The 15,091-nt window shown below is 43.1% G+C and overlaps 1 protein-coding gene across 1 annotated transcript in view; it reads left to right on the top strand.

Moving 5' to 3' along the window:
• Positions 1-15,091, top strand: part of LOC111862520 (elongation of very long chain fatty acids protein AAEL008004) — a 144,575-nt gene that overhangs the window by 78,881 nt on the left and 50,603 nt on the right. Inside the window, exon 2 of the mRNA XM_023847991.2 lies at positions 11,517-11,632. Within this exon, the coding sequence (XP_023703759.1) occupies positions 11,575-11,632 (58 nt within the window). The 5' untranslated portion in view covers positions 11,517-11,574. The remainder of the gene's footprint in view (positions 1-11,516; positions 11,633-15,091) is intronic.

Here is a 15,091-nt window from a genome sequence, read left to right as displayed (position 1 = left end):
ATGGCGCGACCGCTTCCTTCCAGATCCTTTACAATTGCTAATCCATCATCCCACCGTGACCCTGTGTGGTCTTCATGGTGAAAACCTCGTTAAAACCCCTGAAAAGAATGCGTTTGGTTATATCTCTACTCCCCCATACATCTTCATGTCGTTATGCTGAGTTCAGCGCAAGGACAGCTCTGCCTTCACTTCTAAACAGCGACTATTTCCCTCGGCAGTGTTTGCTGTGAACTGGAAGCCGTAACTGGCTCGGTGGAGCTGAGCCCTTCTTGAGAAGCCTCCAGTCACGCAACTACTGAAGAAATTCTCAACATATTATGGAACCCGAAGGTTCATTACCGTGTTCACAAGAGCCCTCCACCAGTCCCTATCCTGAGCCACATCAATTCATCCCATATCACCCCATCCTATATAAGGTCCATTTTAATATTGTCACGTATTTGAGTGTCTCTAAACGGGGTTTGGAACGGTGATTGTATATATCGAGCAGTTATACTCACAGCTTATAACTACAAGTAATTAAAGCGCTATCGCTAATCTTCACACTTTACAAAACATGCAGCACACGCTAAGTCTTCTTGGTCTGGTTTCACTAGTCGTTTCCTGTTATCGGATCGTAACAATGGAGATTCTTAAGCTTCTATGCTCACGTCGTTGCCCGCTCGCTGATACTTCACAAATGATTCATTGTCAGAGTCAAAGTCAAGAGTTACTTTACGACTAGCGGTTTACCTCCAATCAGTTCGTCTTGGTTTCAAGTCTCTTAAAGACTCATCACTAGCAATGTTTATTTTTAACTGAACCGTTGTGGTCATAGTCCTTATGTAACATCCTTTCTGACGAGCGGATGGGTCTGTAGCTTACAATTGCTGCTGGTCCTCGCCAGCGCAGTCATTCTCGGGTCCGAGTCCCGCGGGATTCATGTCCAAATTTTACTGGCTGAGATTCGATATTCCGCCAACTTGGAGGGCGACGCCCGTGCATTGATATCCCTCAGGAGCAGGATAACGCAGCTATACCTCCAGGCACTGGGTTCCCTTTTCGTCGCCTGCTGCATCTCGCAGGGCTACGGTGGAGGTATTCGAACCCGCCTCCACACGGGACACTGATTCATTGCTCCAGATGTCCTTATGACATCTAGGCACGGACTGCGTAGAAAACACCGTTCCTCTGTTGTAGTTCAATTTTTGCTTATTGAGAATCTGTTGCCTATGAGCGGACGTTGTTTGGTCGTCTGTTTCGGGTCTCTATATGCTGCAAAATTATCATCCCTTTTATGTCTAGTCTTCCTAGTTGTCTCTTTCATTCTGGTTTTCCCACGAAAATGCCCATGCGTGATACATGCACTGCCCATTAAGGTGGAACCCATGAAGTTTGGCCCTGTGCTTAACTAATTAAACACTACGCCATGAAGGCGTATGTGGGAGTGGATGTATAGATCCACATTTTCTTGACCTCGGCATTAGCTATAGGTGAATGGTCAGCTTCACACCCGGGGAAAGAGCCACCGGTTCCCACTGGATAGGCTGGGTGGACCCAAGATCCGGTCTGGACAACGTGGAGAAAAGTCTCGAAATCCAGTCCATAGCCAGTCGCTGTGCCGACTGGGCTATCCCGACTCCCGAAGGTGGAACCCGTGGTATTTAGACGGATTTCAGGCTTCAGAGTGTTAAGGGCCCAAATGAAGTTGATGCAACAGAGGACATCGTTCATAACCGTCCCTCAGAAACCTTGAATTCTTGGGGTTTAGGTAAATATTGTCTTGACCCACTCAAAAAAAAAAAAATTCGCATAGTGGTGGTGGTGGGGGGGAGTCCAGTTGGGTGCACTCAGCACGGCGGCCACTGATTGGCCTATTGTACCTGCCCCGGGTAATTATGATGATGGAAAATTTGGTGGAATGAAGATTGGCAATGGAAACCGAAGTACTCGGAGAAAACTTACCCCAGCGCCACTTTGTCCACCATAAATCCCACTTGACCAGACCCGGGTTTGAACCCGGGCCGCCGCGGTGGGAAGCCAGTGACTAACCGCCTGTATCGACACACTTATGTTTACCTGCCAAGAGTCTGGAAAGCTTTGTGGCCTTGATGAACACGGCTATTAAGATTGGAAGGTATCTGTAGCCTTATTGACCTTCGCTTGAAGTTTTAGTTTGCTTCGGAATGTTTTTGTAATAAGCATAATTTTCCGTGTAGTAGCCTTTGTGATGTCCGGAACAGTCGTGAGAAATGAACACTAATCATTAGAACCAAGGCCATTCCGTAATTACATTTAAGGGGAAATTACGATGGTCTCATTCCTGAAGTTTTATTAACTCAGCATTCGGGAGGCATTCTTCAGACTAGAGCTGTTTCACTTACATTCCCAAAATTATTATTATTATTATTATGGCGGCCCTACAGCCCTATGTTGGGACTTGGCCACTTTCTCTTCAATTTCTTGATGCTATACACAGCCATTAAGACTCCTTGGATGGGGGATCAGACCGTCGCAAGGCCTCTTCCTACACACAGAACACAAACACAGAATAAACGCACGCAGACATCCATGCCTTGAGTGGGATTCCAACACGCGATCCCAGCGTTAGAGCCAGCAAAGACAGTTCATACCTTAGACCGTGCGGTCCCTATGATCGGCTGCAAAATTGTTGATAAGAAAGAAATATTACGTACTGTTTACAATGCCAGTATTTACTGTTCAAGTGACAAAGTTTGTGCAGTTTACCTAGTATAAAACATTTTCGAAAATTCCATCGTCAACATCAGTGCACTTTGCAACTCGTGTGAGGACATGGCGTGTTGCTCGTCTGTACAGTGAAATAGCTCTATCTCGGTGCAACTCGTGTGAGGACATGGCGTGTTGCTCGTCTGTGGAATAGTTGACTTACAAACGAGAAAGAGTTGGAAGAAAGAAGCAGTGACCTAGTCATGGTTCTATCCCAGCATTTCCGAAGAAAGACTGAGGATAACTAGTAAAAACCTCAGGATTTTAGGTTCTCACAGCGGTGAATACGATGAGTGTTTTCTTCTTGGCTATAACACTGTGTAATCCGTTGAAAGTCGACCGACGTTTCGGAGGAACATGTCTAAACCTTCACAAGAATAAGCCATTCACTAAACTCAGCTTTGTGCATAATTCACGTTGGTTTCTTGCTTTGCTTATTGTTCAACGTCTGTTGACTTCCAGTTGATTACACGGCGTCAGATCCCCGAAGACAAAACTCTTTTAGAAATATTTACTTCAGCATATTTCGTAGGCGTGTTTCCTGTCTTCAGAGTAATTCGACGACTGAAGAAAATTGTCTAAACATGTGAGCCTATAGTTTATTTGAAGGCGGGTTCAGATACCTCCACCGTAGCCCTCTTAAGTCTAAGGAGGTGACGAAAAGGGAATCCACTGCCTGGGGAGTATAACTGGGCCACCCTATTCCTGGGGGATATAATTACAGAGACTTGGCCCTCCAGGTTGGGGGAGTCTGGAATCTGAGGAAGTAAAATATAGTCATGAGTTCCGCGGGACTCGGACCCGAGAATGACTGCGCTGGCGAGTGTCAGCAGCAGTTCTAAACGACCCGTGGTTAGAGAAGGCGCCCCGCATTATCAGACCCACAGCAGTCTAAGAGTAATGAAAATCTGGTCTTGGGTCCCAGATGGGTGCTTGACACCGAGACGCACTGGTCGACTGACCGTCGGTCTAACATAACTTTGACTTACGAGAGTCCTGAGACGGCAGTTAGAAGAGTAGGAGGTTGGTGTGAGATGGCCGCCAGCCTGCGAGGACATGAGCCCGCGACTGAGGACGGTGCGGTTTGTAGGTGTGCAATAAATCCGATCACGAATCCAAACCTGGATTATAATCAACGTGACAATACATTTACATTTACATTTGCTGCTTTGACATCAAAACAACTAGCAGAGAATCTCGCAAGTGTTGCTGCCATTTGGTGCAGTTAGATATGAATATTAGTAATAGATGGTGCAGGACTACAAGTCTTTGTTGTAGGAAAATAAGCTTTACGGGTTCTGCTTGGAACCCCCGCCCTGAAAGTCATGGGCTCGTAGTTCGTTGAGGCACTATGCTACAAGCCGGAAGGTTCCGAGTTAAAGTCCCGATGAGGTCATTGGATTTTTTCAATTTACCTAATCCTTCCAGCCGCACTATGGCCCTGGGGTCGACTCAGCCTCTAACAGAAATGAGTACCAGGTATATTCTTTGAATATTATTGGGGGTAAAGGGCTGCCAGCGCGTAGGGCTGACAACCTTACCGTCATCTTTGAGTCAGTTGTCCAGAAAATATGGGAACCTCGACGGCTCACAACCCTATTGGCCTTCACGGCCTGTTGCAGGGATAGCTTTACTTAAACACCGCCATCTGTGAGCCGATTTTCTAGAAAATGTGGAAGCCTCGCCGTCTCAGAACCCTATGGGCCTTCACGGCCTGTTACAAGGGTAGTTTTACTTAACATTACCGCCATCTGTGAGCCGATTGTCTAGAAAAAGTGGGAGCCTCGACGTGTCACAACCCTATGGGCCTTCACGGCCTGTTAAAAGGATAGCTTTGCATTAATTTTTTACTTACTCTTACGTTAGCAAGTATAGATAATACCTTGTAATCCCGTTGGTCTTCTATATGTGCCGTTAACAACAGCCACAAGGGGTCTGTTATCAATTATTGTTATCAGGACGGTGGTAGTGCATGATATTCAAACAAAGCATACATAGAAGCATTGGACACGCTACAATATCCTGTGGCATAACTCACTGAGATATGTGATTGTTTAGTCAGAATATCTATGCCTAATTATATCGTATCATTATATTATTTTGTCTATATATAACACAGTCCTTCAATAATGCAGCAATTGTTCCTTTTTCTTCCACTTGCACCTTCACCCACACGTGTCGGCAGTGAAGTCAGCAACACGCGCTGCTAGAGGAACAGCGCACAAGCAAGGAGCATGTTGCAGACGTAACAGAACAACGGGCTGCCGGACAGAAGAGCAAGCTGCTGCAACAAAACGCGTGGAGAGAAACATACAGTTCTAAACAAGTGGACGGCACTCCTTGTGAGGTGCAATAGAATTTCACCAAAGTAATGAGTAATTTTAATAGATAGTTTTAATGGATTTTCTCTTTTTTTTTTTTGATTAAGTGGACTACAGCGTGTGACTTCGGCGCATATTAATGCAGTGTAGCAGTTTTGATATATTAAGACACCTGAAGATGACCATCTAAGGCCGAAACATGTTGTGTTAAAATATAAATGGAAGAGAAAAGAACAATTTGTTGCATTGTTGACGGACTGTGTTATACATAGATGTTTCAATGTGGCTTGCAACGGGATTCTTAAATACAGAATTATATTATTTTATTTAAACTGAAAATGGGTTTACCCGATGTCAGTGATACTATAGTATGACACAACACACAAATAACACATATTACACAAAATAACACACCACACTCAAAAACAGTATACATAACTACACAACCAATAAAAGACACATCACAAAATGAGTACAATGCAAATACGATTTACAGCTACAACAAGAGCAGTTACAACTACAATTAAATATATTAATATTAATACTTAAGATTAGTAAAGATGAAAAGGTAAATTGTCCCTGTGATCAAGTAATTAAGCACCACGCCATGAAGACGTATGGGGGAGTGGAGGTATAGCACCACCATTCTTGATCTCAGCACTAGATGGAGGTGAATAGTCAGCTTCACCACCACCCTGACCGTTTTACCCCTTGTGAAATAACTCCTTCCGGTCCCTATTTTGTAGGGCTGGATGGGCCGCAGAGTCGGTCTGGACGCTGTGTGGAAGGAAGAAATCTTATGTCCCTGCCGGAAATAGAACCCCGGCCATACAGCCTGTATCACGTAGCTATACCAACTGAGCTATCCACGGTAATAAAAAAATAATATAGGGTGATTTTTTTAAACGAGAGCTCCATGTTGGGAATGTAAATAACGTCAAGCAGTAGAGGGCTATCACCATTGACCTCACTCATGCGCAGTATGGCGATTTTCGTGATGAGAACTTAGGGCCTATTACAGTAGATGCTGTCTTTAAGGTAGCCACATAGAAAAAGTTTGATGGTGACAAGTCCGGCGAGCTTGGGGGCCATAGTTCTCTCGTAATGATTCGATCTCCGAAAGACAGGGTTAGCAAGCGCATAATCACCCATGCTGTATGAAATGTTGCTCTGTCTTTATGGAACCATATTTTTCGTTGGCTGTATAGCCCCCTTTGGCCCAGGCCTCTGATTTTCAGTTTCAGGATCATTTTACAGACTGTAGGACTCCTTGGACGAGTGATCAGTTCGTCTCAAGGTCTCTACTTAAACACAGACCCACACAAACACACAATATACACATACCAAACATCCGTGCCTTGTGTGGGATTCGAACCCACTGTCCCGGCTTCCGAGCGAGCGAAGGCAGGACATGCCTCAGACCGCTCGGCTACCGTGACCGGCTTCTGTAACCATGTTTAGGCAATATCTTCTTTACGATCGATGTATTTAGGGAATTTATGGACTACATCAGTATAGGACTCCGCGTTTATAATGTTTTGGAATGAAATGGGGTCGACCATATGTGATTATTATGAGAGTTCACATAACCGGTAAGATGGGACCACATCACTAGATAGAAGTCACGTCTGACATAACTAGGGCCCGTCCCCCACCTTTGCAAGCGTACACTCACTGTAATGACGTGGTTTTCCCAGTCCATTGGCTTGTTACCACCGAACTGTTAAATAACACGCACTCTGTGGCGAAGTAACTGGGATATCGTCTCTCCTTCGCCACAACTACTGTACGTCATCCAGTTTCTTGTACCAGTTTGCTCAGTGACCTGGGTGGATCTGAACTCAATCTGTTATTAGCGTCTGCTGTACTGGCATCTGTAAAGATAGCCGACCAGCGAACGTGTTTCTGTACTAGTATGTTCATATTCCCTGTCTACCTGAACGGTTCTGCAGACGTCCATGTTACAGACACCCAGAACTGTGGCTGTACTCACTTTGGGTTGTTGAAGTAACCCTCCAGCGAGGACATATGTTTCTGTAAGCTAGGCGCCATGCTTTTTTCCACCACCCGCTCTGTACACTGCGTACTGCGCATGCGAGTTTCGCCAAAATGGCTGTAGCGTTCTTATACGTGACGTTAATATTCCTAAAATTGTGATTTCGTTTAAAAGTATCACACTGTAAATTACATAAAAGAGGCATATTCATATTTTTTTTTATTGTTTAAATCACAAATATAGTTTTACAAATTAAATGGCGAATGATAGAATGTTTAAGGTGATATTTTCACAATTTGTAGGATATGAGGTTCTCACAGCGATAGTTATTGCCATATTTTGGGACATAGCGCTATGTAGTCCGTATATGAGCCGACGTTTCGGAGGAACGTATCACCTCCACCTGTTTGGCTGATTTTCGGTCCTGAAGATGGAGGTTATACATTCATCCGAAACGTCGGTTCATATACAGACTACCTGGCGCTATATCCCAGAAGATGGCAAATTTCGTTTTCACAATTTTTTCATAAATATGCTCCAGCTTCACCGGACTTTACACTTACAAAAATTAATGTTGTAGTGTTATTGTCTCTCAGAAACGTCATTGAGGGCACGACATACTTTTAGTAGGTAGCTTGCGGGGAAAAAAAGTCCCGTGTGTCCAATGAGATCTCCGTACAGCAGTTTTGGTTCCCATTTTATGTTGGACTTACTGTGGTATGTCTGCTGAAGGTTTAGAATCAGAACCAGAAGAGACGGCCGTTGTTAGGCAGTGGCTCTGTAAGCACACTTCCATGGTAACCGAATAACGTGACCGCCGCAACAGACACGAAAGCAACAATAGGGGAATTGTTGGAGGCGGTGCTCTCTGTTGGGTCCGTGTAGTCTATATCAGGAGCACCTACGGGCAGGTCTGAGGTTTCGATGTTTGTGGTGGCCACCTTCGTAGGGAATGCCTCGAAAAGTTGAATACAGAATCTACGCCGATTTGCTGCAGTTGCACTCTAGTAGAAGAAGAGAAACCTCATCCGGCGTCATACTGAGGCTGCAGCCATGCGAAAGGAGAGGAGCAAAGCGTGCTCCCAAGGGATCCTCTGGGAGGACGTTCTTCTCTAAGTTCACCTCACCAGGGCAATACAACGCAGCTGCACTGCGGCAAGACAATCAACAACAGCAACCAAAGGCACCGCAGACAGAGGGGAAAAGCGTCCGGCACCCCGTGCAGCTGCAGGTGCCGCAACAGGAATTTCAGAAAACGTCTCTCAGTACAGGCTCCCAGTTCGTCTAACAGTGACACTGTAGCCACTACAGTGCAGCAGCAGGTGCCACAACAGGAATTTCAGAAAACAGGTCTGTCAGTACAGGCTCCCAGTTCGTCTGACAGTGACACTGTAGCCACTACAGTGCAGCAGCAGGTGCCACAACAGGAATTTCAGAAAACAGGTCTGTCAGTACAGGCTCCCAGTTCGTCTGACAGTGACACTGTAGCCACTATAGCGCAGCAGCAGGTGCCACAACAGGAATTTCAGAAAACAGGTCTGTCAGTACAGGCTCCCAGTTCGTCTAGCAGTGACACTGTAGCCACTACAGTGCATCAGATCATGACAGAGCTCGGTGGAGCTATATCACAGGAAGACAGGATAATGATCATTACAAAAATGGTACTCAATTTAATGCAACAAAATGGCTGCTAGAGTTCATAGGCATCTCAGATTCATAGCGTTTAATCCAAATGGCATTTGGAGGCAGTGCTATGAGCTCAGTAAACGGCTGCAAGACTTACATATAGATGTGGCTCTTCTCTCAGAGACGCATGTCAAACCCCATGAGAGGTTATTTATTCCAAATTGTCACTTTTATCGTACTGACCGCTTCCAGGAAGAAAAGGCGGAACTGCCGTTGCAGTGAGAAAAGGCATTCCCCACAAACATGTAGACCTGCCTCCTCTTGTTTCAGTAGAGGCCACAGGGGTTTGCATACCGATCGGTAGTAGTACTCGTAAAGTGTTACTTGGAGCAGTATATAAGTCCCCAGGCAACTCCTGGAATGATGCTGATATCACTGAGCTCTTAAGCTTTAGACATAAGTCGACATTGGCAGGAGATCTGAATGCTAAACATCCATTTTGGAGTTTCCAACCCTTCAGTCGTGAAACTACTGAATTTACTGCATATAAATGAGTTTGAAATTTTATCACCACAATGTCCCACTCATTACTCTCCTACGGGAAATGGTGACGTGCTCGATATTGTTGTGCACAAGAATGTCCGGCTGTCAGAAGTCATTGTCTCTGACATTCTGGACTCAGATCACCTACCAATCGTTTTCCACTTGCTGGATCATATTAGAACTAGGAATCTTTCGGACTCGGTTGACAAATTCACAGATTGGAAGCCGTTTCAGAGCTTGGCCTCTGAATTAATTTCACCTAGAATCCAAATTAACTCGGAGAAAGAAGCCGATAAAGTGGCCTGCTACTTTATCGCCTCTATAGCTTCGGCATACAGGCAAGAAAAATTACACTCTCGGACCTTGATAAGAACATACCTTGTCTGGAAAGTTTGATAAAACAGAAAACCAATTCACATCTCATGACCTGTGTGACGAAAATCATGTGCGACAGGTGGAGACTACAGTCCAAGCTCTGCTTGCACCCGTAGAAGGCTCTCCGTTGGGGAAAGTACGACCTTGTGACATACATAAATTAACAAATACATTAAAATTGCGAAAGGCTTATGGACTTGATGGTATTCTAAACGGATGCCTTAGGATCTGACACATTTATTTAATCACTGCCTTCGGCTGTTCCATTTCCTAAAGCCTTGGAAGGAAGCAAAGTTTATATCGTTTCCGAAACCCGGTAAGGACCCAAAATTTCCTCTGAATTCACGCCCGATTAGCCTCTTGTCTACAATAGGCAAGCTATTCGAAAACGTTATTCTGAAAATAGTCCAAAAGCACATTGAAGAAAAAGGTACGATTAATGCAAGCCAGTTTGGTTTCCGTGGCAGTCATAGCACGAGACTTCAACGTGTGTGGCTTACGGACCACTTAACCTTAAATTTCAACAATAACATGTCTACAAGTGCTGTATTCTTGGATAGTGAAAAAGCCCTTGACATAACATGGCATGTTGGCTTGCTATATAAATTATCTACATTACGAATTTCGATCAGCCTAATCAATCTTATTAGCTCTTTCCTCTCTCAGAGAAAATTCAGAGTTTCAGTCGAAGGTGAAATGTCTACGTCAAGGGATATACAAGCAGGAGTGCTACAAGGTTCTGTTCTCTCCCCCACACGGTACAGTCTATATATAAACGATACGTCCCAAACACCCGGTGTCTATCTAGGTCTCTTTGCTGACGACACCTGTATATATGCGACAGACCGCAAAAAGGGTTTTGTTCTCAGAAAGCTGCAGCGAGGTCCCAGTGCTATTGAGACGTGGTGTGAGCGCTGGAACATGAAAATCAATGAAGATAATACTCAAGCAATCTACTTTTCTCATAGATTTAGGCCCCCTGAGGGTCATCTTAAATTAAATGGACAGAACATCCCCTTTGTCAATCATGTAAACTATCTGGGTGTAATCTTCGGTAAGAGGAATACGTGGAGATTTCACATAGAAATGATTGAAGCCAAGGCCTTCAGAACATTTATTAGAATCTGCTCCCAGTTCAGAAGTGAGAGTTTAAGCGCAAACATCTACTAACCCTCTACAAGGCACTGATCAGATCAGTAATGACTTACGCTTATCCCGCCTGGGAATTAGCGGCAAGACACCTACCGCTTAAAATTGCAGCACATGCAGAACAAGGTTTTGCACACCATTGGAAATTTTCCAAGGCGCACACCGGTCCGAGACTGACGGCTGTTGCCATCTTCAGAGTTAATGACCTTTGGAGGGACTTTGGCAGCCCTCATATAACTCTCGCGTTGGGAGGTATATCGGAGGTGAAGCCGTGATTGGGTGTTAATTTTCTTCTTCTTTACCTTTTAAAATCAGAATTAATCTGGAACTGCCGGGCCTACAGACAGTCGGTCGGACTCCTTGGTTGGAGGATCAGTCCATCTCAAGGCTCCTACTTACACAGGAAAACAAACAGAATAAACGCGGAGAGACATCCGTGCCTCGAAGTGGATTTTAGCCTACCATTAAGCGAGAGAAGGTATTCCGTGCCTTAGACCGCGCGGTCACTATGATTGGCGATATTAGAGTTAAGTTAGTAAAACGACTGGCTGGAGGGCTGGACTTCGAATCCCGGAATGGAGAAGTCTTCCGCCACAGCAGTCAGACCGGCAATCACCCTACTTCCGTGAGGGTGAAACGAACAGAGCGTGTAGCTGGCTTCTGACCTAATACTGAGGCATAATTCTTGGAGCTTTCTCTCTACGCCCTCCCCCTTAATGCGCCCCCGTAATGTGTAATGTTCATTTCACCCATTTGATTATGGTGTTTTTGTGTTGCAGGTTGCAGCAGCGCAGTACCCTAATTTGAAGCAGCACCGATAGGTGGCAACACATCACAATGTCACAGATAATTAAATTCTTCGACGATTTCCACACGATGCTAGAAAAGAATGGCGGTAGGTGGTACTGAAACTTGTATATTTTTACATTACACCGAGAGGGTTGGTTTGTCTCATATTCCGGAGGTGCTGTGTTCGAATCGCGTGCATTTCCTCAGTCCCTCCAGGTAAACTCCGGGATATTAACCTCACTTATGGCACGGGCGCGTTCTTCAGAACCTTTTTCGCCGTTCTTCTATCAGTCACTATACACTTATAGTCTCAGAGACTGACAGAATCGTAACCCCTCCCCTCCCACCCCAAAAAGTTAGGGATTAAGGACTTTTTTAAGTTGAAGTTGTACCTGAGATAGCTTATATAGTAACTAGGATTCAGACTGGAAGACCGAGGAATTCGCTTTGATTCCCGGCAGGGACAAGAGGTATTTTTCTACGCTGCGTTTACACCGGTTTTAGGGCCCACTCAGCCTCCTATACAATGAGTACCAAGGGCACTTTCCCCGGGGTGTAACGCGGCCCGGGAGTGAAGCTGACCACTCGCCTCCTCTTGTCGAGGGTAAGGATACTTGGAACTATACCTTTGTTTCCTAATACGTCTTCATAGCGTGGCGATTTACTGAACACAGTCAGTGTAAAAGATTATTAACGCCATCCAGTGTGATTGATGTATGTTGTGTTTTTTTAATCTTTCATCCTTTATATGTTTCGAGCCGAGCGACCATCTTCAGAAGGACATATCAGTACATGCGGAAACTACTCTTACAATGTTATTGGTCATTATCAATACATACACTACTATTACAATGTGATAAAAATAAAATATTATCCTTTAACAGTTACTGTGGTGTGCATGAATTTATTAAAACATTTATAAATTATTATAATTAGTCTATTTAGAAGTATGGTTCAAAACATTCTGTTAAAAGGACACGAACCAAATTGGTTCTATATGTTGTGTAACATGAGACATAAAGGGTTATGTTCTGGTAGCTTAAGACTCTGCTATATTTTTTCATATTTTAACACATGTTACGCTATGCTTAATGTTGTTTTGACTTTAAAACAAATAGAGGGATATCAAGTAACAGCACTGAACATTTAAACTATAAACAATTTTAAAAATAAGTACAAGTATATAGGTCACAAATGGAAGTAAAGCAGCTGTAATAGACATAGTAGGTTTTCTATGTGTATCACTAGGTATCAGCACAGTCCGGCTTCGTGACAGTCTAGGTAGCAGATGCGCATGCGCACGTTCAGAGGTAGTTTCAGTCGTAAAAATGGGGATCGTACTTGAGTAAACTAACGAAGTGCAACGTTCTGTTGTGCGTTTTTTGTGTGGGAAAAGGGACTCAATGCAGAGGACATTCATAAAGAAATGTTTCCTGTTTACGGTCGTGTTTGTCGCGTAAATCGATTCACAGCTGGGTTGAGAAATTTTCTAAAGAACGTTCGAAATTTGCAGATGAAGCCCGACAAGGTCGCCCTGTTGATATTGCGACAGAAGCAACGGCAGTCAAAAGATTTCTATGCTCCGGGGTTCGACGCACTGGTAAAGCGATGGGACAAATGTATCAATGCTGATGGAGGATATGTCGAGAAATGAATGTTTTTTGCAGGTTCGAATATTATATGTTTTACGTTTTATATTTATTTGTGACCTATTTACTGACCCTCCCTCATATATTAACATTTTACCGTGTACCGTTGAGAGTTAAGATTCGAGGTACTAGAGCATTTACAAACTTCATGAGGAACTGAGCATTTTAATCAAAATCCGACATCTGCAACACTTTACTGAATGTGCATGTATGTAATGTTCTCACGCCGCAGAAATACTCGTGTAATTACACCAGTAGAGGCTCCATTTTTGAAATTGTGTCATCTGAGGGATGATTACGGGGGCCCTGGTGCCAGATGGGCGTGAGGCACAGGCTTTGAATTTTTGAGATTATCGGATGTTTGCATGTTTGTAGTATTTGCCTTTTACTCTCTGAAACAGTCATTCGTATGACTTATGCATGAGTTAAGATACAAGTAAAAATATATTGAATATGTCTGAGTTAAACTTTTTATCTCCTTAAGGGTTTAAGGCTCACAGCCGAATGCTCTTGTTTTTGTGTTTGTTAAAACACTTTGCTGTTTTATTAGAACGTTGGCAGTGGAAAATGAATATGCAGACTGAAATGTGGCAATAAAATGCCCAAGTAAAACAAATTGATTCAAAAGGAGTATCAGGAGGAAGAATAGAAACCAAGGAGAATAATGTACATGTGACAACACAGAAAGCAACTATCCAATTATTCTGTTTTTACTTTACTGTCAAGTACAAGCTGGGGTTTACGTTAGAATCACACATAAGTTTTCAGTTCCAGGGCACACATGCCTTCTGATTCCAGCTTTTACGCGATTGTTAAACTGTAGAAGGAGAGAGTTTTGGTTTTATCACCAGATGGCAGGTGTTGTCTTATTAGGTAGGCAGTGATATTGGAAACAGTACATATTAGAAACTATGACACAGTAATTGAGCTTGTCACAAAATCAAAGTTCACAACCTATAAGAAGAAAATAAATAGAGAACCACGGCATTTTAATTTTTGATTTCGTATCTCACTTGGTTAGTGTTCATATTTTTCAGGGTGGGAAAGCTGGAAATGTATAGAACTTTGAAGTATGAACAGAGGTTGTGTTGTTCAAGAACCAAAAATGCAACTCTTTGGAGATGTTTGCTAGTCTTACTACCAAGATATTCACATAGAAGGCCAATAAGTATGCAGATTATGGTAATGAGCTAAAATCAGTGTTATTTGCCCTACGAAATTAGTTTACGTATTACATAACCTTAAAATCCGGGAAAGCAAGTCAGATGCAGAGGAACAACAAAGGGTTGGAATTTTGGAATAAATTAAATATGTGTATGATTAGTTTTATATTAACTACAATAATCAGCATTTAGCAATTAAATCAATGTAAAATTTCTTTATTAAAACCGTCACAACACGACAATATTAAGGTCAGTGCCTAGTTTGGCACTGCTACATGTTTCGGCTATTAAACGCCATCATCAGGCAAAATACATGGCTAACATATATACACCACTGAACTGCAGTATTAATAAATTGGAGTCGTTTACGTTCCCTACAAAACGGACAATACTTTGTAAGATGAGGCACCGACTAAATAATTAACATTAATATTACTCCATCTACATCACGAGACTCCAGAACAATTTATTATATAATACAAAATATAGAATACTCCAGTTTGTCCGTGGTAACACAACAAAACCACAAAAACCAACGACTGACTCGATGATGTAAAATATCACTCGAAGGATTTTATTCTTCTTTTATATTATAACTTTTGTTTTATATAATCTAATTTATTGTATTTGTACGCCAAGTATTTTAATATAATAAATATTATTGTATCCAATTTATTAGTACTTTGTATGTTAGCCATGTATTTGCCTGATGATGGCTTTTAATAGCCGAAACATGTAGCAGTGCCAAACTAG

The sequence above is a fragment of the Cryptotermes secundus genome, unplaced genomic scaffold (assembly GCF_002891405.2).
Source record: "Cryptotermes secundus unplaced genomic scaffold, Csec_1.0 scaffold1084, whole genome shotgun sequence".
Taxonomy (NCBI): Eukaryota; Metazoa; Arthropoda; class Insecta; order Blattodea; family Kalotermitidae; genus Cryptotermes; species Cryptotermes secundus.
The sequence above is the reverse complement of the archived record's forward strand: the minus strand, read 5'-3'. Positions and strand labels throughout refer to the sequence as shown.